Below are 22202 nucleotides of genomic sequence, written 5' to 3'. Positions count from 1 at the left end.
GTTGCATGATCAGGATTATCAAGAGTTTAATTTTTATATATATTTCGTGAATAAAAGAATTTTTACACTATACCATTTATAATAAGTGGAGTAACAAGCTGAAAGCGAGACAGGTAATTTGTTATAGATTTGCGCAACTTTTTTTTTACCATCAGCATATATATACTATATAGTAAATCATTTTGGTATATTATACATAGCTTGCACTCTAGTACTTATTTAGCTAATTCTTAATTAAAGAAGATGTTAAAAACTTTGTCCGTTACAATTTATGTGATGTATGTTTTTCGACAAAAAATAATTTTTTCTAAGCACCAAGTCAAACAGTACCACATAAAGTAAGACGGAGGGAGTAAGAACTTTCCTTTTATTGGTTGCAGCTTTTGCTAACGAGCAATTTGTGGGGATTTTGTCAAAAAAATGTAATGCTTTGTTTTTTATTTGATTTGTGGCTCCTTTTCGTTTTGGCAGACGTGAAGCATTTTCCTTCTCTGCATTCTGCAGTGATAAGCTGATCATTTATTGTGTCTGCAATATGAGGCTGTCTCAATTCTCATGTAGCGATATGGTTTCATTCATATTTTTACACAGAATCAGACTTAATCAAATGTGAATTTTTTCTGCATCCAAATTTTTTTCTAAAGTTATTCTAGTCTCTTTTGTTTAGTCTATTTTATGTGATATTGTAGTATTAACTGTATTATACGTACCAATGAAGTTTACAATGAGTGCTAAGGGGTCGTTTGGTACGATGAATAAGTAAAAATAATCTTTGGATAAAAATTTAATACTGCCTTATTCTTTGTTTGGTTACTAATCTTGAGATAAGTTAATCCAGGATTAAAAATAGTACCGGGATAACTTATACTTGCCAGAGGGTGGAATAGTAATCGCACGATAAAGTATCCTAGAATAAAGTAATAAAATTGACAATTCATGATTAATACAACATATCAAATGGTCAAATAAGAAATAATACCAGAATAACTAATTACAATATAACTAATCTCAACATAACTAATCCCAGCATAACTTGTCTTCAAACCAATCGATCCCTAAATTCTTTTCCTGTCAATATTGATGAAGGTGCTAACCAGCCTTGCCTCTGAGTATCAAGTGTTCATAGGAGGATAGAATAGATTATACATGTCTGAAATTTCTGATTTATACTTTCATCTCATATCATATCTTATCTTGCTTATTTCTTGATCAATTGATGTCAATAACCTGTCCCCATTCATATTTTTTAAATGGTTTATTTTCTATACAATTTTTTTTTTTAATGGTAAGCATTTCAATTTCCATAAGACTGGTTAGAATATTTTTGCTTTTGCAATACTAAAACAAGGGAATATATTTCTCTAAATTTCATTTGGTAAAACAAGTTATTTATGTGAAATGATAATGGTTACTCCTTTATCTAACATTTTATAGGAAATCATCAATAAACACAAAGTTATAACCTTAAAGAGTAATACCGATGTTATCCAACTGCATAGAACGAAAGCAAAAAATGAAAAACCGAACCATATTTATTTTGGTATGATATTGGTATAACATTTTTAAGACTGAACCCAAAATACCAAACGACCGATGACCACCACTAATACAAGCTGGCTCTTTCAAGGAGAAATGCAAGGAAAGCAAAATCTAACTCTGTGAAACAAAATTGTAAGCCATCAGAGGTAAAGAAAACTGCTTTGCACTTTCAAGAACCATTTTCTTTACGAGATGATTTGTGGTGTCGCTCTTTTTTATAACGCAATTGCTCTGGATCAAACCCGCCTTCCTCAGCTCCATAGACGGCCCAAGATGGTGTAGGCGCCATGTAATCCTTACTAGTAAAGGGTTTTCCAGACGCGACCTGTGGCACCATAGGTTTAAAAAACATTGATTACGCAAAAGGAAATGGGAATGTTATAGCTATAACCCATGTACTGAAAAGCTTGAACAAGAGAAGTAACCAACCAGGTCATGGAACTTCTCGTAGTCTATCCACGTGTACCACTGACCGTCTATCTTAAACTTATCGACTTTAGCCAGAAGAACACAGCAAGAATGCACGTGTTCACAAGCAACCTCATACCCTCCATTACTCTTTTTAGCCAAGGCCTCAGAGAATTCCTTCACATCAGAGTGCCAAGGGACATTCTCCATTGTCAACTTTGATGTAGCCGACCTGTGTAAAATCCTCCTGATTACTTAACTGAATTCACATGCACTGAGTTCTATAATCAAATCAACCTAGCAGAAGAGGGGGAAAAGAAAAAAAGAAAAGAGGGAGAACTTACGATCCACAGTAAGTGACACCTTTGATTTCAATGAAATCAGGTTTTCCGATGCTGAATAGGTTAAAATATGCATCCACTTCTTCTGCATTCCACCCTTTAACAAGTGTCAAACGATACACAGTTCTTTGCTCCTTCTCCTTGAGAGCTTTCAAGGAATCCTAACAAAATCAGAATAACAGAAAATAAATATTGAGCCAGTCTGAATTGTCGCACACAAATAAGAAAAAACAGAAAATATGGTTTGTTTCCTGTGGCAGCCGAGTCTTTTTAAGCACTGATGTAAAAGTAAGCATTTTAAACTTTCCACTCACTGGTATATCACAAACTACAGTTTGATGCAGATTGCTATGGTTTACTAGAGTGCAGCTGACAACTTTAACTGTGTTTTCGGACTCTGCTTTCTCCTTCCTTTTCGATAGGGTCTGTTTTCCCCTTCCTTTTCGACATCCGTTAACTTAATGGATATTCCTCACATTTCTAGTTTAAATCAGACAAATATATGATACTTACAAGAAAACGCTCCCAGAAGTCTCCAAATAGTGGTCTGTCAATTGCTTTTAAGCTGTCCTTTGTACCAGCATCTACGCTAACATACAACTGTACATTTAAAGATGAAGCGAGATTTAGATATGGAACTCGGATGTTGACATACTTGAGAGATCGATAAAGAAGGACAATAGTACAGCCTTGCAGACCTGTGTGATTGGTTTCAACAACTTAATCTTGTCAGGGAACTGCGCATTAGTTACTAGAAAAGTCGAAATCCGCCTCTTGTGCAGCTCATCTACAAGTGAATTTATTTCTGGATACATAATAGGCTCGCCAACCAGTGACAAGGCGCAATGCCTAGGAGAAAGACCCTCAGACAAACGCTCAGCTTTAACACCTGCAAGGGTGGAATATTCTGGTCAATATCTAAGACGTCCTGAACAGAAAAGTTGATAAAATTATTAATTTAAAGATAATAGCTGATATGGTTCTAAAAGTTTTCAGCTTACTTCATATTTGGAGGGCCAAACAAGCAAAAAGGGTGGAAGGTAGAGGTGGAGTCAATATTTGAAGCTTATTCAGCTCCTTCTAAGTTATTGGATTCTAAATTAATAATTTGTACATATTCAATGAATATTTTTTGACAAGAATGGGTTGCTCTAGTGGTGAGCACCCTCCACTTCCAATCAAGAGGTTGTGAGTTCGAGTCACCCCAAGAGCAAGGTGGGGAGTTCTTGGAGGGAGGGAGCCGAGGGTCTATCGGAAACAGCCTCTCTACCCCAGGGTAGGGATAAGGTCTGCGTACACACTACCCTCCCCAGACCCCACTAGTGGGATTATACTGGGTTGTTGTTGTTGTTGTATTCAATGAATATTTAAAACAAATACAGGATTTGGACTAAAACTACTGGGTTCGGCTGAACCCGCAACCGAAGCTCTAGCTCCGCCTCTGGTGGAAGGGCATCTGTTTTATCGAGGCAGATTAAGCAATTGAGAAAATTCTGTATCCACTTCTACATTTCATGTCCTTAGGGAGTAGGGTAAGTTAAGGAAGATGCAGATGAGGAAGCAAATGGAGAACCAGCAGTTAACTGTATCAGTTTTACCATTTTTTATTTGGAAATAAGAAGGCCTTGCAAAAAAAACACAACTCAACCAAGGTACAATTTCTTGGGTGGACACAACAAATTGAACCAACAGTCATGTTAAATACAATCACCAAAGGATTTCAACCAAACACATTATTTCTCATATGGCTTTACTCAACTTTCCAACATATAAGTGCATGTGCACCAAAAAACAAACCTGGAACGCCTTTCATCTGTTTTATCATTTTGGTATGCAAATCTATAGCTGTGTCCACAATCTCAATGGGGTCATCCATCTTCCACCTCCAGCTCTTCCCAACAGGGTTTGTGTGATGTCTCCAACAAAAAACACATTTGTTCGCACATGCTAAACTAGGAGTTGCTTCCATGCACCTATGCAACAGGCAAAAATGCAAATTCAGCTTTAGAATCAGCATACAGGATAGGAAGTCGATAGATATTGAGCTTACTATATGGGGCACAACATGTCAGTGCAATCGAAACTGATCATGTTTTGTACTTTTTGTTTCTCTTTTGAGGGTTCACTCAGCTACTTCACAGTAGATTTTCTACTGAGGCCCTGTTTGGGACAATTTAAACTGTCATATCATTTTATAGTATATCCAATCAAGTTACATGCTTTATATGCACAATTCATTTTCCATTCTACTCCTATTCCATATAACAGACTTGTCTAACAACACTTTTTTTTGGGATAAGCACATGCAAACATAATCGCAAAATTTCATTCTCTTATTCACTGCATGCTTCATCAATGCTATAGTAAAGATGATCACATCCACCTGTGACCACAGAGCTGCAACTTGGACACAACGAGAATATTGTTGAAAGCTAAAATGCAATCCAGTCAACCGATGACCAAAGAACCAGTACACAACTCATAGATAGAATATAGTAAAAATGTACACGCTATAAACAATCACCTGTGACTCTCAATGCCATAAAACGAGTGCTTATAGCAACCTCCACGCCCTCTAAGTTGTGATTTTGTCCATCTACAAAGTTTCACACCACTATGTGAACCAATTATTTTATAGCCCTGCAATTTCATCACAAAATAAACTATATTAACTTAAATTATCCATCAGAATAATTAAACTAATTAATTTGATAACGACAGAAGTTAGTTATTTGACCACAATACCTGTTTCACCAAACTCGCCCTAATAACTGGAGTTACCATTTCTTTCTCTCCATTCACAATATCACCATTCAACTTCCCATTAACTAATTTATCTCCAACTCCTTTCTTTCTCGAAGGCCCTTTACCCGCAATATCCTCAAGATCAAGAATTTCTGACCCCTCGTCATTTTCTTCGAATTCATCATCATCATCATCATCATCATCATCATCATCGCCCTCACTCACAACTTCATCTTCATTACCATCACCAACTCCATTCACCATATACCCTCCATTTTGCCCTAAATTACTCCAAACCCCAACAACCCTCTTGCTCCACTTACCAAACACCTCATCCAAATTACCTTCATCCACATCACCCTCACCCACCTCTAAAACCTCAACCCCACCAAGTTGCCTCAATTTCTTCGAAAAATCACGCGCCACGGCATTAAATGTTTCACCATAAGAACCACTACCAACTCCAAAGATTGCAAATTTACACTTACTAAGCAATAAAGAACCAACCCTAAAATCATCAACACTCTCATTTAACCAATCAATAAAAAACCCAGCATTTGAAGGGGGTTTCCCGTTTTCCCAAGTGGAAGCTATAATTAATACAAAGCTTTCTTTGTGCAAATCCTCAGGCTCGTAATCTTTTGGGTCAACGAGGTCAAAGTCAAACCCATTGAGGTTTAATAAACTGTGAAGATTTTTTGCTAGGGTTTTAGAAGTGCCAGTTTGGGATATGAAAAAGAGTTTGCCTTTAGGGGTTTTAGGGTTAGGGTTTAAGGATATGAGGCGTTTGAAGAGATGACGGCGGGATTTGTAGAAGAAGTAGACTGTGGTGGCGGAGAGGAGCGTGAGGATGGCGAGGCGCGTGGGGTAAGAAGACAGGGATGGGGACATGGCGGGTATTTTCTGTTTTGTTCTAACAACGTAAAGTAAAAAAGGAGCTTTGATCTGTCCGATGTTACATCTCTGTGTATCAATGGCGGCACATGTTTTTGAGGAAAAAACGCTCTCTTTTGAGCTTCCCTTTCTTTTTTTTGGATGAATAAATAAAATATTTTCTTCTTTAATGGTTATCGAAATTAATTACCAAGCAGGAATACAGTTTAATAAACAAAAAAAAAAAAAAAAAAAAAATTACCGGGTTAGTAATTTAGCTATCTATTTTCAAGAGTAACCTATTGAAACATAGTAATCCTAGTTCTCTCTCTTTTGTTTTATTATCATAATCATATACCCTATGTTTCAATTTAGATAATATATTTTTCTTATTAGTCTGTTAAAAAAAATAATATATTTTTATAATTGAAAATAATTCAACTTTAAACTCTTCATTTTATCCTTGATGAGAAGTTTTTCTAACCACATAAATGTCGCCCCACAAAATTTTTAACTCTTAAGCTTTTAAGACCACAAGTTTCAAAATTCTTCATTTTTTTCTTAAATTCCGTGCCGAGTCAAATTAGCTTATCTAGATTGAAACGGAGTAAGTATTTGCATCATGAATTTGAGATGTTTAGTTAAGGACGAAAGAATCTCATTCCTCCCACATTTTTCTTTCTTCCTATTCACGTGTCAGGTTCATCCGCTATTTTTACTCTTTTCTTAAAGCAACTCCAACCTTGCCTCAAAAATGGGGAAATTTCACTCCAAACCTCCCCCATTTTTTGTCCCCAAAATGGGGAGTGAATAGTGTCTCCCCAAATTTGAGGATACACTATTCATCTCCTCATTTACTATTCTTCATTAAAATATTATTATTTTTATTATTTAATCTTTTAATTTATCTTTTTATATATACTTAATTATGTTTATATAATATATTTACCTAATTAATTTTTTATTTTAACTTTGACATATAATTTTAAAAAATTAACTATCGTGCATCTATTTTTTTAATGTAAAATTGGTAGTTAATTTTATTATGAGTTATAATTGTATGAAAAAGATATAACCATCACAAAAAATGAAAGGTGCAAATATAAAATATTTGATGTTGCTACATGATATAATGACTATATGTATTATACTGTACAACATGATAGTCCAGAATGAGCGTGATCTTAATGCACCAATTCGAGATGATTTGGAAGGTCCACCTCCAACAGTAGAAATGACAGTAGATGAAAATCAACGATTTCAAGAATTTTTAGCTCGACATAGAAGAATTAAGGACAAAGATGCTCATTTTGCACTTCGTAATGCATTAATAGATCATTTATGGGAGAATACTAGAGGTTGAAGTTGAATATTTATGTAGTATTTCGAATGAATTTTATCGTTATGTAATATGTATTTAATTAATCTTGTATCGCAATGATTTCACTTTTATTTAAATTATTAGTTAATCTATAATAATTGCTTACAAATTATATTATTTAAAATTTTATGGAATTGTTTTAATGGAAATTACAAATTAATGAAAATAAAAGATGGAATTTGTTTAATGAAAATTAAAAAATAAAATTGAAATGAAAGATAATAATATAATATAGAAGAGAGAGAAGAATATAAAAAGAATATTCTCTTTTAGGAGAAAAAATGGGGGAATGGTTGGAGTAAGTTGTCCCCAAAATGGGGGTAAAAGTTGGAGATGCCCTCAGGAGAATTGAACTCAATTAAATATTTTTTTGACATAATAAATTTGAGATTCCTTTCCCCAACTAATTCTTGAAAAGATATTAAATTTCATTTTAAACAAAACGAATATAAATTTTTAATTTAATAACTTTACTTGGAAATAGTTATTTCAAAATTATCAATATTTTTTTTGCAAATTGGAAATTTGTTGAGTTTTTGACTAAAATTATCCCTTATCTATAAAAACATGTCTATTTTTGTCCTCCAAATATAACTTAGAGCATTTTTAATCTCTTAACTTTGCTAAAGTAGAGCATCTTTGGTTTCACTAATAGACTCATGTTAAAAACTAACTGGTGATTCCCCTCTAGGTTATGCCTTCTTCATTTTCTTCCTGCCTTATTCGTTTCTTAGGATATGGTTAAACAAATTTGACCTTTATATCAATAGTCAAATAAACCATTCAAGCGTATGATTGGTTCATATAAATAGCAGTTAATTCAGGTGCATAACTTGTTAGAATCCATAATCAAGCAAACCATTAGTTGATACAGCAAAAGAAAAACCAGAGTTATATTCTTGTTCCCGTCAATAAAGCTTTCTCCAGATGGGCTTAGGGCTTTTGGTAAAGGGTTTATTTGGGGAAAATCAAGAATAGATTTGGGGGAATCAGGAATGGAGTTAGTCTTGCACCGTGGGTTCAGTGTTTTACAGTCACGTGAGAGCACCGTTAGTTTTCAACATGGGTCTGTTAGTAAGACCAAAGATGCTCTATTTTAGCAAAATTAAAGGATTAAAGATGCTCAGAGTTATATTTGGGGAATAACGAACACTTGGCCAGTAACCTCTGACTCCTTAAAATGACCAAATTTTCTTTAAACCTTTGTCAATGACTGCTAATACCTATACCGACATTCTTGGTAGAGGATTCATTTCATGCAAATTCTCAGGTGATCAACTAATCATTTATTCGTTAACAATGCAACAAAATAAGTAAAGAAACCACATCATAGTATAAGGTTCATATAATACTCTAACAACAGACATGAGGTTGGAACAAAAACATACTTAAAATTTATGCACAAATGTTCGATTCAATCAATGGTAAGAGCAAAAATAGATTACTCGCGCACCAGTTGCTACAAGACACTGTTACTTTTCCAGTATGTAAAGAGTGAGGCCAAGAAATTGGTACAAGAAATTACCATGTTAGCAATAATGACATTGTGTTACTCAACGAGGTATAGACAATCTCGAACAGATAAACAGCAGATCTTGCAAAGAATGATTGTAAGACTGGAACCATATGTGGTATCCTTCTTTGCTTATCCAAATAATCAAATGAATTGCCTCGATACTTCTGCAGGGAAGATCTGGAAAATGGAAAGCGAAAGACTAGCTCCATTAATCAAGGTCTCCACATGGTTTTTTGTGCACAAAGGATGCCTTCCTTATCTTTCGCGAATGTCATTCGTATCTCCCAATGCAAGCTTCTCAATATACTCTCTAGCGGATCAAGTATTTCGACCTTGTCACGTATAATTGCCCAACCACCGGGCCGCAATATGCGGTCCATCTCAACCACAATCACTATGGGATGCTTGCACCTGCAATGAAAGATCATGAGATCAAACCACGTCAGCTCTGCAGAAAAATTTAGTCTGGAAATGGAAAGTTTCGAGCTTTATTCCCACTTCTGCTTTCAGAGAAGGTTGTAACTTCAGATGCAGAAGTAATTCTAAAAGCTTGAAATGTTTATTTACCATTATCATACTTTAGCAAGCTAACACAAAGTTAAACCTATAGAAATTATGTAACTGAATAGTATAACTGATTTAATTTCTTGAGTGTTCCAAAATAGCAAGTGCGTAGAACATCAAGAAAAATGACAAGCAGAATCATATTCTATGGTTAGACTCTGCAAAATCCTATGGCATTCGAGGAAATATCCAGTACAATTAGTGTATGGCGGGATTCCGAAAAAGATTTTGGGTGTGATTCCTCTTCTCTCCTACAGATACTCGATGAGAGAATAAATAAAGGAGTCAAGGGAACAACAACAATTTTGAATAATACTTATCCTAGCTAGTCACCTTTACTCATCTACAATTGACAACGTATCCCTTTCCCTAAAAGCAAATGGATCTCTCTAAATAGTAGAACTTCATTCAGGTGAACATGGAAAACTAGTTCAGTAATACACCTTGAAATTTAGTGACGGCAGACCAAAAGTTTTCTCCTGGGGCAGAGCAAAAGGAGATCCATTGAAATTAGACATAATCAGCAATTACCACTTTTTTTCTGCATCAGGGATAATTACCATATAGTACGTTGCACTACTGAACCCATCTCGAGAAAAAAATATTATGATAATGAGGATGGATGGCTTTGAAAATGGGGAGGGCGCCATGCGATGCAGCCCCCTTGCATCTGCTTGAGTGTGAATCTCCTATCGCGTTAGTTATGATGACTAGGAATGAAATAGTCCATAAGCCTCGTGGATTTAATCCAAACATCAAGAAGTAAGTCGTCTTTAGTATTGCCAACAAACGTTCAATAGAGTAAACAAAATAGTGTCCGGCGAAAATTATAAGCCTTTATGCCAAATATAACCATGTATGCCGAGGCCATTAACAATCATTTCACAGTTTAACTGAAATGACCTACTGCGAACCACATTGATGTCCCAATGATACAGCTAAAGGAACAACTACTTGTGCACTAGGATTGGTGAAAAGAGGAAGGATCCATATAAATAAGTGGAAAACTGAACCAAGTGAGCAAATAAAGGGTAAAATGTCATGCTAACCTGTTCTTAAGCCTTGAGAAGAGATGATCTGCATGTAGAAGGTCATATGATCTTGGATAAGTACCAAAAGCCTCGCACCAATCGTGGTACGCGCCAACAAGTCCTCGTTCAAAGACTATAGGAAGGGTATTTGGTGCATGTACAGGGATCACATTCATCACCCACACCTTCTGCTGCGCAAGCGCAGCTGCGAATCTGTGTATTTTTACTCAGTTGTTAGCATTCTTGTTGTGGCACTAGAATGCAGTGTAATATTACAATCAGAACAAGTGGAAAACCAAAAGCATATTATTGGATAGGAAATGTTTCTTCCTCTTTCATCAGATGAATCAAGCCAGAAGACTTACCCTCCATTGATGGCTTTCATATCCATAACATTCCGAATGTTGGACCAATCAATACCCAAGCCAACTAGATAAGAATTGTTAACAATAGCGTTCCAGTGCTCACTGTCCGCGATCAATTTCTCTCTATTGTTCATCCAGTCTGGAAAAGTTTCAAGTCTCTTTGGCCATTCCTCAGGCCATTCTGTTCCTCGTTGTTCTATGGATTCAGGAATTGTATGCAAGCAAGATTTTATTGGCACATACCTGTTCCGGGCAAATCAATTAAAATTTAACATTTGAGAGTATTAAGAAAGACGTACAGGAACAGTGACGAGTTGTGCACTTATTTTGCCAAGATCACTCGTCTATATGCAGTAGTGGAAGTATGTGAGAAGGAAAGTAACATTGACCAAAGAGCGCAAAAGAGAGACAAGTATTGCAACACAGGCTTTTGCAGCTCACCAGGAAGCATCTGGGTTCTCGTTCGCTTTGCATAGAGGTGGAACTTTTTTCCTTCTCAATTGATACATGTCATTTGCATGTGGTTTTTGGTACAACTTAATCCTGATATCACTGATTTCATCAGTTTTATCAGCAAGGATATTCCAACAAATTGAAGCTGTCAGTGTTGACATAGCTGGAGAAGAAGGTAAATATTATGAGAATGAGTCCTCCACAAAATGGGCTATCTTAAATACATGCTTAGAAAAAGTAGAGCACGCAAAATTGAAAAACTTACAAGGATGAACTATACCATAGATCACACAATGAAGGTTCATCTTTCAAGTTTCACACACGGAAAAAAGAATATCAGAAAGTTATTATTAGCAAGACAAGAAGCTTGAGATTGAATGTGAAAATGGAGGGGAGGATTTCATGCTTCGACAAAAGTATCCCGTGACAGTGGAGGGCAAGTGTCCACTGCAAAATGGGTTTTCTGTAGGAAAATACGGTGAGCTAAGGGCATGGTCACCATTCAAGAAGGAAGGTATTTACTAGTTGGACTAAAACGTGCAAAAATGTAATTAAATAGCCTTTAACTAACCCAGAAAAAAAAAACAGAAAAGAAAAAGCTGTTCTCCCTGACATAAATAGAGGACAAACCTTCTTCAACTTCAATGCTACTGTGCTTTGAAGACAAAATAAAATAACCTCCAGGCCTCAAAATTCTGTTCATCTCTATAAGATGCTTTCCCCCTGAAAGTAAACTAAGTTAAACCACCGGATATTATGGATAGAAGAAACAGAAACAGGAAAAAAAAGAAGCTCTAGCCTAATAACTTTAACACTAACCATTAGAATGCCAAGAAGCACGGCAGTCACTACAGTGAATAGCATCAAAGACGCCACTAGGAAAGGGAAGCCTCCGAGTTCCGAATGGGGTAACTACTGCTGGAAACCCACGCCCAAGCGCAACTTGTGCTAGGTCCACTAGGTCATCTTTTAAGCCTAGAGTAAGTGTTAATACACCTTTCTCAAGTACAGAAGCCGAAAAGCTTGAATCTTTACATCCAATATCCAGCACTACACGGATGTTCTTCCCCCATTCAATGTCTGGTACCATCTACCAATCTCCAATATCAGTTCACATATCAAACACAAGTAGAGATTTTGCAATTAAAATTTCAACTGACATCTAAATTAGTAAATAATCATACAACAGATAACAATATTATCTCAAACCACCCAGAAATACACCTTGATTCTGAATCTAGCAACTTCAACAGAAGAAAAATAATTAACAAAGATTTAATTACACATGGTCAAGGGAAGTTATCTTTATCTTCCCAATTAAGGGAAAAACATCATAACAAGAGAGTAAAGCACCAAACTCCTCTTTTTCAACTGTAGTATGAAATTCCATAGACAATGTGGACTCTGTCACTTCAATCATAAGCATGGATTTTGTTGTATAAGATAATCATGAGATCTTTGAGCACCAGAACTACTACAGATACATGAGTCGACAAAATGCTCACCTCTTCTATGAAATCTAGATAATGTTGAATTCCACCTTTGGGCATAGATTGGTTCAATGGAAAAGTGAGATATTCGCCAGACTCCACCACCCAGTTTTCTGTCTTAACAAACGCCGCTAATTTCGGGTGTGCCACATTTTTATATAGTATCTGTAAATATTATGAACTTAACACAAGCAAGAAAGAAAGAAAGAAAGAAAGAAAGAAAGAATTAAGCAGTATTTAATGAAGATGGGCTTGAGTTCTCATACCTTTGACTTACTTTCAGGCCAGCTTACTGGAGTCTCATAACCGTCAGGAGGAAGGGGAACAAGACACATTTGAGGTGCTTTAGGACAACTTCTTTCGTGATGCCGAAAATTACGCAACTTTCCACTGACACTTTCAATGTCAATGCAAGGAATGTAATTGTGCTTGCTTCTAGTACTACAGAAATTCCAAGTATAATGTGCTTTGGGATCAAATATTGGTCCTAAATTCTTCTTCATTTTCTTCTCAGTATCTCTAGATTTCTCATCCTCATCTTCCACTTTCTCAGCAACCTCTTGATCCAACTGCTCAGAATTAGTCAATTCACCATTACCTTCCCTTTCCTCATTATCATCTCCTCCTCCTTCTTCATCTTCTTTATTAGTTTCTGTTTCCTCTTTCTCTTTACCATTTCCTACTTCTTCTTCTTCTCCTTCTTGTTTATAATTTTTTGATTTTTCTTTAACATTCTCTTTACCCTTAACTACTTCTTTTTCTTCTTCTTGTTTCTTGTTTTCTATTTTCTCTTCCTCATTCTCTTTCTCCAACTCCTCAGTTTCAGATCCTTCCAAAAATTGATCTTTTACCTCATCAACTTTTTTGGGTAATTTCAGATCCTCACCCTTTCTTTTTCTGTCAACTCCACTTTTCTCATTTTTATGCCAACTACTACCAGATTTTGAAGGCAAAGAACCATCAAGTTTTTTCTTTTTTTCACCTGAACTTGATCTATGTTTCAATTTCTTATCTTCTTTATTAACTACATGACCTTTATGGGGTTCTGATTTTTTGGTAGAAGGAACTAAAGAAGTGACCTTTTTTCTATTTGCAGCTGAAATGGGTTCTCTAATATCATCAAAGTTTTCTCTTTGATAAGTTATTGAATAAGAAGAAGGTGAAAAAACAGACCAAATGAAAACAAAACAAAGACCCAAGATTACTACTGCAGCTAACTTTACACCTAGTCCATAAGATTGATATGAACCCCTTACCTTACGCCCAAATCTTGTTAAAGTTGTGTGCTGCTTCCTCATTGAAGTCGATGGAAATTCAGAGACATTCCCAGAATTTTAGCATATTTGCAGGAGTTGAAAAAACAAGAAAAGAAACAATCTTTTTCTGACCCAAACAAATCTTGGAAGCTGAAGAGAGAAATGATAGTGAAGTTCTAACTAGAAACTGCAGTTAAGTGAAGTAAAAGCAAGATTCATTAGTAGATAAAAAAATGTTTTTCTTTTGTTTGGAATTAGAAGAGCAGTCATTTTTGGGAACAGTCAGTATCTTGGTAAAAGGATAAGTTTAAACATAGAGTAATATTACCCTAGTTCACAATGTAATTAATGTTTATCATGCTGAAAAAAGATGGTCTTTAACTCTTTATATGGAATTGTTACTATTTGTTGGTTCTGTTATTATGTAGTATGGGATTGTCATTTACTTAGTTAAAGAACAAAATCTTTTTGGGTTTCAATATTTTTGCTAGTTAAAAAGAGAGGGGGAGGGAGTTTTATTAGTTTGTCGGAGTCCCACATGTGACGACATATTGCCAAATCGAGAGTGTCGTTCAAATTATTATTTCTTCCGTTTAGTTTTATTTGTTCACTGTATTAAATATATATTCTTGCTTTTATTTGTCTCCTAAATAAAAAATAATAATTTTTTTTTCTGTTTTACCCTTATCATTAATTATTCATTTTCAAACTTATTTTTCAAGACTTTTTGAAAGGCTATTATTAGGGTATGAGTGTATGGTAAAATACATACTATATTTATTATTTTTTAAGGGGCGTGAAAGATTCAAAGTGGACAAGTAAAAGTGAACGGAGGGAGTATTTTTTTTGTTGATGTCAGTTTAAGGAGTTAATTTTTTTTTTTTATACAAATTTTAAAAGGGTAAAAGATGATAATTTACTACGTATTTTTTACATAAAATTTTAGTACATAAATTTCGGGAAGAGATGAAGACAATGTATAAATTTAAACTTAGAAATATTGTCTCTTGTAAAAAAAAATCCCCGTTATTTTTTAGGAGTTGTTTTGGTATGATGGATAAGCAAAAATAATCTTAGTATAAAAATTTAGTACCGTTTTATCCCTTGTTTGGTTACTAATTCTGAGATAAGTTATTCCAGGATTAAAAATAGTGTCGGGATAATTTATACCTAGCGGAAGGTGGAATAGTAATACCAGAATAAGTTATCCCAGGATAAAACAGTAAAATTGACAATCTCGAGATTAATACAACATACCAAACAATCAATAAGAAATAATACCAGGATATAATCTCAATATAACTAATCACATCATAATTAATCTCAGTATAACTTGTCTTCAAACCAAACGACACCTTAGGATAAAAAAAATACAGTAATAAAAACCTGTAAATCATTTTGCTTTAAAGTAGCGTAGAATCGAGTATATTGACCTTAAATGACTCGTTTTCCGAGCTAGGTTAATATAGTTTATAAGAAATTGCTGTCAAAAGATGCAAATTTTGAATGAATTTTGACTTGTTCTATTAATGTCAAAGCTACCAAGTACCAGCCATTATTTCTCTTATACAGAGTTAAATTAATCATTTCATCAACATCTCTGGCTACAATGTGAAATTTTCTGCAAAACCAACTTTAAATTTTAAATAAAGAAAAAGAGAATAACAAGCTTTTAAGGTTTAGAGATCCAAGAGGTAGGCATTTACCACTTCCTTCCTTTTCTTATTTTGGATGTATAGGTAGGCATATGTCACTATGTCTAACTAATGTATTCTGGCAACAGTTTCCCCTTAAATGAAGTCATTCTAAAAATTTAATCACATTAATAGAAATAAACAAGAAGTCATTAATAAGCTGTTTATTTTAGATATAGTAGATAGAAACAACACAAACCAACTTTCACACAACTCTCAAGATTCATTCATCTTTTACTACTCTCAAGATTCATTCATCTTGTACTAAGCTTACGCTATGCGTGAGGTCCAGAGAAAGGCCTGACCATAAGGGTCGATTGTATGCAAGTCTTACCCTGCATTTCTGCAAGAGGTTGTTTCCACATCTCGAACCTGTACCTCCTGGTCACATGACAACAATCTTACCAGTTACGCCAAGGCTCCCCTTCAAAGGCATCTCTTCCAAGTGCAGATTAATTTGTATTGGATCATAAATTATCACATTATTGTAAACAAGCGCCTAATGATATTGTGAGGAATTCAACTTCTAAAAAAGTTCATCAAATGACACACACATGGAAACTGATTAGGTTCTCAGTAATTGAACTTTGTATGTCTCAAAACTCTAGCAGTACACTGCATTACAATCCAAATCAATTTTCTTGTTGAATTGGCAGCCTCTTCCTCTGTATAGGACTATACTATACCTCAGCGTTCGCGCTCTATAGGACCAATCTAATCTAAGTTAAAATAATCATACAAAAATACAGGAACAAGGAACTGCTATAGTAGATTTTTCTTAACAAGTTTACATTGGAAACTATACATGTAACATGTTGCTATACTTGAGGTAGCTATTGAGAGATAGTGATTGAACAATCAGAGGGTCTCTAACAGCTGAGTTGTAGAATTCTGCTCCGAAAAGTCTAGTGAAGAATTCATGTTCACTTTTATCCTGCAAAGAGTAAGTTGATAACAAGTGATGTACAACTAAATGGTGGCTCGAAATAGAACGAAAGAGTGTGAAGCTGGCACTGCCAAATCAAACCTGTTGTGGATGTTAACATATTCGTCGGTTTCATCCAATATCTCCTCCTGGCATAAAGAATGAAATAAGAGAAATCAGTAAAAATGAGAAAGTAGTATAGACATAGGTCGTGCCAGAATCTTTAAATCTTGTGGAAGTGCATAATCATGTGACAAAGTTCAGATGTGAAGTGCGATACTTTGGAAAAAACATTCATAAGTTCACGTCTCGGGGGTGAATCGATGAATACAATAGCACGAAAAGGACAAAATTACTAATGGAAGTCAGAATATTGTGCACCTGAAGAAGCTCCTCAATAACATCTTCCATGGTAATAACACCAACAACTTCTTGATCGGGAGGGATCTCAGGGATTGGAGTGTTTTCCAAATCCAAGATACAAAATGAGCAACCTCTGTGTCTCTTCTTGAAAGCAGGAGTAGGGGGAGGAGATTTCTTTGTGACTTGGTCATCGTCAGCCTTATGAAATCCGGTCTTAGTATCATGCAAGTTAGATTTTGATGCTGCATTATCAGCATCTGCAATAAGATGCAACATGACAGGTTATCAGTTCATACAACACTTAAAGTAACTGAGTCAAATCAATGTCAGCAATGTAATGGGATATTTAACCCAAAAACTAGGATAAGTAGCTACAGAGTAGAAAAAAGATTTGTTCAAATACCTTTATCATTTACTGGCGTATCTTTCATCTCGTTCAGATCTTTATATACAACAGCAATGTGGCTATGGCCCTTCTGAAACTCATTCAGAATGTCATACAGAGGCATGTTTTCAGAAACCCTGAAAATACCAATGCTGCGCAATTAGCTTAGAATAAACGTTGCATGCTAAATATTATCCGCTTGAGCTGTAAATTTTTCCCTCCTCAAATATGAACTCATATTACACTTTGCAGAATCCAAACTGCAGATCTATGAAAAGGTTGGGATTAATCTAGGAAACACTTTACAATAAGTAAATCCTTAGAAATTCACTAGAGGATAGCTATGCAAAGTTTTCTTGTGTAGAGAAAACACAGTAGGATAATTGGATCAGTCAGTAGGCTATAACGAAGTTCGATAGAATTTAACAATAAATTGCAAAAGAAAGCTTAACATTTTTAAGTATAAAACCAAGACGCATGAACTATAAAGACGACGATCAACTGCTTCCCCTACTCTGGCTACATGCAGGTGAGTTCTACAAGTGCAAGGGCCATCGTGGAATTCTGCTAAACAAGTTGCTAACCCACAGCACCCTCAGTCAGTTTTTTCAGTAAACTTCAAATTACTGTATTTGGACGAACGAATTACATGATTATATCAGACCACCAGAGCTGGATGACTTAAAGACTACAATAAGTATAATTATTGCAACTGAAGCAACAAGGATGTCAACCATCAAAAGTATAAGGTTATATAAGGAAGAAACCAAGGGACATTAATGGACTTTGGATAACATAGATGCAATTATATTTCAGAAAGCTTTGTTTAATTTTGCTTTTTTTCTTTTCTGAGTGTCTCCTATTTCCTTTGAAACAAATAAGTATTATTTAGATTAATAGCTGGAGGCTTAGTTGATTGATTGATTATAATATATAAACATATACATTTAGGAAACGGTAAAACTGCTGCACTTATCCTTGCCTTGGAATTTTTCTAATCATCATTTTCCTCAGGGGAACCGACTCTCCGGGGTGAACTGCCAAAAGATTTTTAACCTGCCCATGAAATATTTGAAGACGGGTACAAAGAGCAAGCACAATACCAGTTAGTTACCGACCCACACACTTGTGCAGAAGTAACGAAGAAAAGAAAATAAGAACTCATGATAAATGATCTTGAGAATTAAACTTCAACTCAATAAGTGAAACCCACAAGGTAAAAGTTGAGTTCTGCATGGAAAAGACATAATTACCAAAATTAGTCCAATAATATTTGTCGGCTTTCTGTAGTAAACAGGAACTCTACTATGCCCCATTGTCATTATAGCATTTAGTGTTTCCCTGCATGAGATCATAGGAGAGAGAGCGGGGGGTATTAGAACATAACAAGTTTGTGAAAGCTTGAAATCAGATCAAACAGCAAGTTATAAACCCACAAGTTAAGTGTTCCATCCAGATCAAGAGAAAAAGCCTTTGATATTGGAGTCATAGCATCGTTTGCAGTTTTTTCGGTCAACTCAAGTGCTCCAGCAATTATTGTTGTTTCATCATGTGTCAAATCCCCTCCTTTTCCAGCCTGTCATAGCAATAGGAAGCAAACAAGCTGAGACATACAATAATAAAAGGAACAAAGAGAATTTGAAAAAGGGGTTCAGCTCTAGCACCTAATCTTGGTGAGCTGAACTTGTTCGTTTAAGCAGCGACAGTATTCATGCATATATACGAATATTGCATGTTTAAAGTATATTTAAAAGTTGAGGAGTAGAGACTACTGATTACCTCATTGCCATGGAAATCCATAAATGTTTTTAGCTCAGCTCTTCGCAGAAGGGCAGCATGCCCCTTACCTAACATCCAATCCAAGACCTAGAAACAAAACCAAGGATGCATCTATAAGATCCTTTAACTAGAGAAAGCAGCATGAACAAATTTTCTCAATTTGATGCATTGAGGTCTTGGCGTTGGTTTCGTTTATCTTAACAAATAAAGCAATAGATATTCTATATATCCAATTATTAGCATGAGAAGTTTCTCTTTTATGGTAAAGATTAAAAAGAGATAGAGAGAGAGGGGATGCAGTTAACTCTGATATTATTACTATAACCAAGTAGAGCAGAATAGCAAATATATTGAACTCCTCTCTTTAAATTTATGATGCATTCTTTCCATTTTACTGCAAAAGCTACAGAAAAGGAACAGCTCATACACTTAATTTGAGTCCAGAACTATCTAATGGCTGGAGAAAACTTTACTATATTAGTGGATTCATGAAGTTTTATTTCTTAACCCCGTTATTTAATCTGTATCATAAGTACACATCGGCAACCAAAACATACGACTGGTGAAGCATTTCTCTCATCAAATAATACCACATTATAAGTGACATGGAAACTTAAAAACTCTACATGAGCCAATTATAGGATGTGATTGCGCTTTATACCTTACTAATTGGATAAGCAATGGGAAAGAATAACCAGAGAAGAAGCTGAACAAAGGGGGCTACTGTGGCTCCAACTGTCAATCCATAGCGAGTACAGATTGCTTGAGGAATTATCTGCAATTGTAAAAGCAACAACGCCTAGTTACAGAACAAGACACGAGCAAAGGCCATAGCTAACAAGCTGAAAGATTAAGTTGATGAATAGAATAGACCACCTCTCCGAACATGAGAATCAATGTCACAGATACCAGTATTGCTGCCCATGAAGGTACAAGCTTGTCCAAGAATATAGGAAGAGACTACAAAGTGAAAGGAGAAAAGTAATAAATTAAGTCAGCACGGGTAATAAAAGGAGAACTGCAGCCAAATAAGTAATGTTACACAAACCTCCATTGCTAAAGAGTTGCCGATCAAGAGTGTGCAAAGCAAAAGGTGTTGATTTTTTACCACTGGAAGTATTTTAGCTGTCAAAGAAATAAAGAACTTTAAAAAAGCCGATTCAAGCAGACATACATACAACTCATATTGTGAGAATATAAAACTGCTCCTCTTCTAACTTATCCCAGTGCAAGCCATATTTCGATATAGGCGATTTATTGCTTGAATTATAGAATCATGATACAAGAAGTGGCTTAACTTTCTTTTTTGTCCATTCCAGGTATTACAAGAAGCATGTGCCTCCTTCTCCTACTCTTTCAAATATTCAATTACCTTCGTTCGGGTACATAGTCGACACATAATTTCCTTACTTTACGCTTTGCACGGTTAGTTACCACATCAAGGTTACTGCTAGATAATTCATTCAGTTTCTTAGTCCAAATTTACTCTCTTTTACTAACAACAACAACAACAACAAACTCAGGGTAATCCCACCGGTGGGGTACGGGAGGGAAGGTAACGTGTACGCAGACCTTACTCGTTGTTTCACTCTCTTTTACTAACTCGTGATTTATAGACACCTTGCTTAAGTCAAGATTCAACCTTTTTTCACTTTCTTTAGAAACAATTAGTTCTGGGATAGCCAATTCTATACCTTAACTTACCCAGCTGAACGATTGAAACAAGAAGAAAAAAAAGAAAGAAAAAAGAAGCTTGAATACAGCATAAAATTAGTAAGAGAAAAGAGAACTCTAAGAATTGATCATATAGAAAAGTTCACAACTTTATAACAAAGGTAGCAGGTAAAGATTAGCCAATCAAAACTACTGACCATCAATATAGCTAGCAGATAGATAAATAAAAACCCAAATCAGCAAACTTTAGCACTTTCTAATAAAAACCCAAATCAGCAAACTTAAACATATTCTTCATAAAAATATATAGAGAGAGAAAAGAGAGTAAATTTACAAGCATGAAGACGATCTTGGGGACGGCCAGATTTGCTAAGAACTTCAAGGTCGACAAGTCCAAGAGACATAAGACCAAGTGTAAGACCTGCCATTAAACCAGCAAACAACACCAATCCTATCACTGCTAAAATATACAGAGAAAATTTCGTTCCACAACACGCCACATCAGCTGCCATATTTTACAAATACTCTATCCTCAAGTTCAAAGAAAGTCTTGAAATTTGCTAAAGTTTTGATTTTGTTTGGATTTTTGTAACTAAACCTCGATTTGATCAGACCCCAAATCGTCTGTTACCTAACTTAGAAAGTATTTATACTGATTTTTCTTTCTGTGTATCCTTGTTGTGTGAGCTGTTTTTTCCCATTCAAGAACTGTCTTTTTCCTCCCCCTCCACCCTCCCCACGTCCCTATATTTATACTGGTCCCTTAAAATAATTTTTTCAAACCAAGCTGTTGTGTTTGATGATAATGTAAAAGGCCATAACTCATAAGGAAGAGGAATGGTCAAAAAAAGATTTTTTGGCATAGGTGTATGTCCAATGTGATGGAAGAGCACTTATTCCCAGAATATTACTTTACTAATCAGTGAGTTACATTGTTTCTTCCGATGCTAAGAGGATTTTGCTTGGGTTATTTTTGTAACGGTAGAATTACGGGTTTATATTCTTGACGCACATGTTCTTTGTGAAGATGAGTGCACTGAAAAACTTTAAGATGTCACTCGTGCAATTGACATTATTTTTGTTACACTTTATTTTGTCTCACAACAAAATAAATTAATACATACTTCACACATCCTCACGTTAATCTTTTAGTTAATCATAATAAACTAATATAATTTAATGTAAATGTGCGGATAAATTTTTTTATACATACTTCGTTACATTTTTTCTTATAAATGTTGAGACCATTTTTTGCATTTGAAGCTCTTTGATTTTGGCATTCATATTCAGTAGTAGTATACAGTTTTCATTTTACAATTAATGATATGCTCGTATCAGGACTAAGGTAACATGTCAAAACATACTACAATCTTAAATGTACTTTTAGTATGAAATACATATGTTTAATTTGAAGTCCTCT

At 35.1% G+C, this 22202-nt stretch overlaps 2 protein-coding genes across 2 annotated transcripts; both read right to left on the bottom strand.

The window, feature by feature from the left end:
* Positions 1-1464: 1464 nt before the first annotated feature.
* On the bottom strand, positions 1465-14287 carry LOC107774095 (uncharacterized). The gene is made up of 17 exons (XM_075227161.1): positions 12973-14287; positions 12722-12871; positions 12036-12306; positions 11847-11939; positions 11205-11379; positions 10764-11006; positions 10417-10611; positions 9019-9214; positions 8813-8967; positions 5034-6108; positions 4813-4928; positions 4086-4261; positions 2987-3177; positions 2802-2888; positions 2292-2449; positions 1969-2179; positions 1465-1864 (listed from the first exon to the last, which is right to left on the bottom strand). Exons 1-17 carry the CDS (start codon positions 14002-14004, stop codon positions 1709-1711), a joined length of 4680 nt encoding a protein of 1559 aa, XP_075083262.1. The 5' UTR covers positions 14005-14287; the 3' UTR covers positions 1465-1708.
* A 1926-nt stretch (positions 14288-16213) lies between these two features.
* Positions 16214-21752, bottom strand: LOC107774096 (DUF21 domain-containing protein At1g47330). The gene is made up of 12 exons (XM_016593563.2): positions 21117-21752; positions 20157-20233; positions 19985-20068; positions 19770-19883; positions 19109-19195; positions 18766-18905; positions 18583-18670; positions 18312-18385; positions 17348-17466; positions 16963-17201; positions 16684-16730; positions 16214-16590 (listed from the first exon to the last, which is right to left on the bottom strand). Exons 1-12 carry the CDS (start codon positions 21292-21294, stop codon positions 16515-16517), a joined length of 1323 nt encoding a protein of 440 aa, XP_016449049.2. The 5' UTR covers positions 21295-21752; the 3' UTR covers positions 16214-16514.
* Between the last annotated feature and the right edge of the window lie 450 nt (positions 21753-22202).

The sequence above is a fragment of the Nicotiana tabacum genome, chromosome 12 (genome assembly GCF_000715075.1).
Source record: "Nicotiana tabacum cultivar K326 chromosome 12, ASM71507v2, whole genome shotgun sequence".
Lineage (NCBI taxonomy): Eukaryota > Viridiplantae > Streptophyta > Magnoliopsida > Solanales > Solanaceae > Nicotiana > Nicotiana tabacum.
This window is presented reverse-complemented; position numbering and strand designations above follow the sequence as displayed.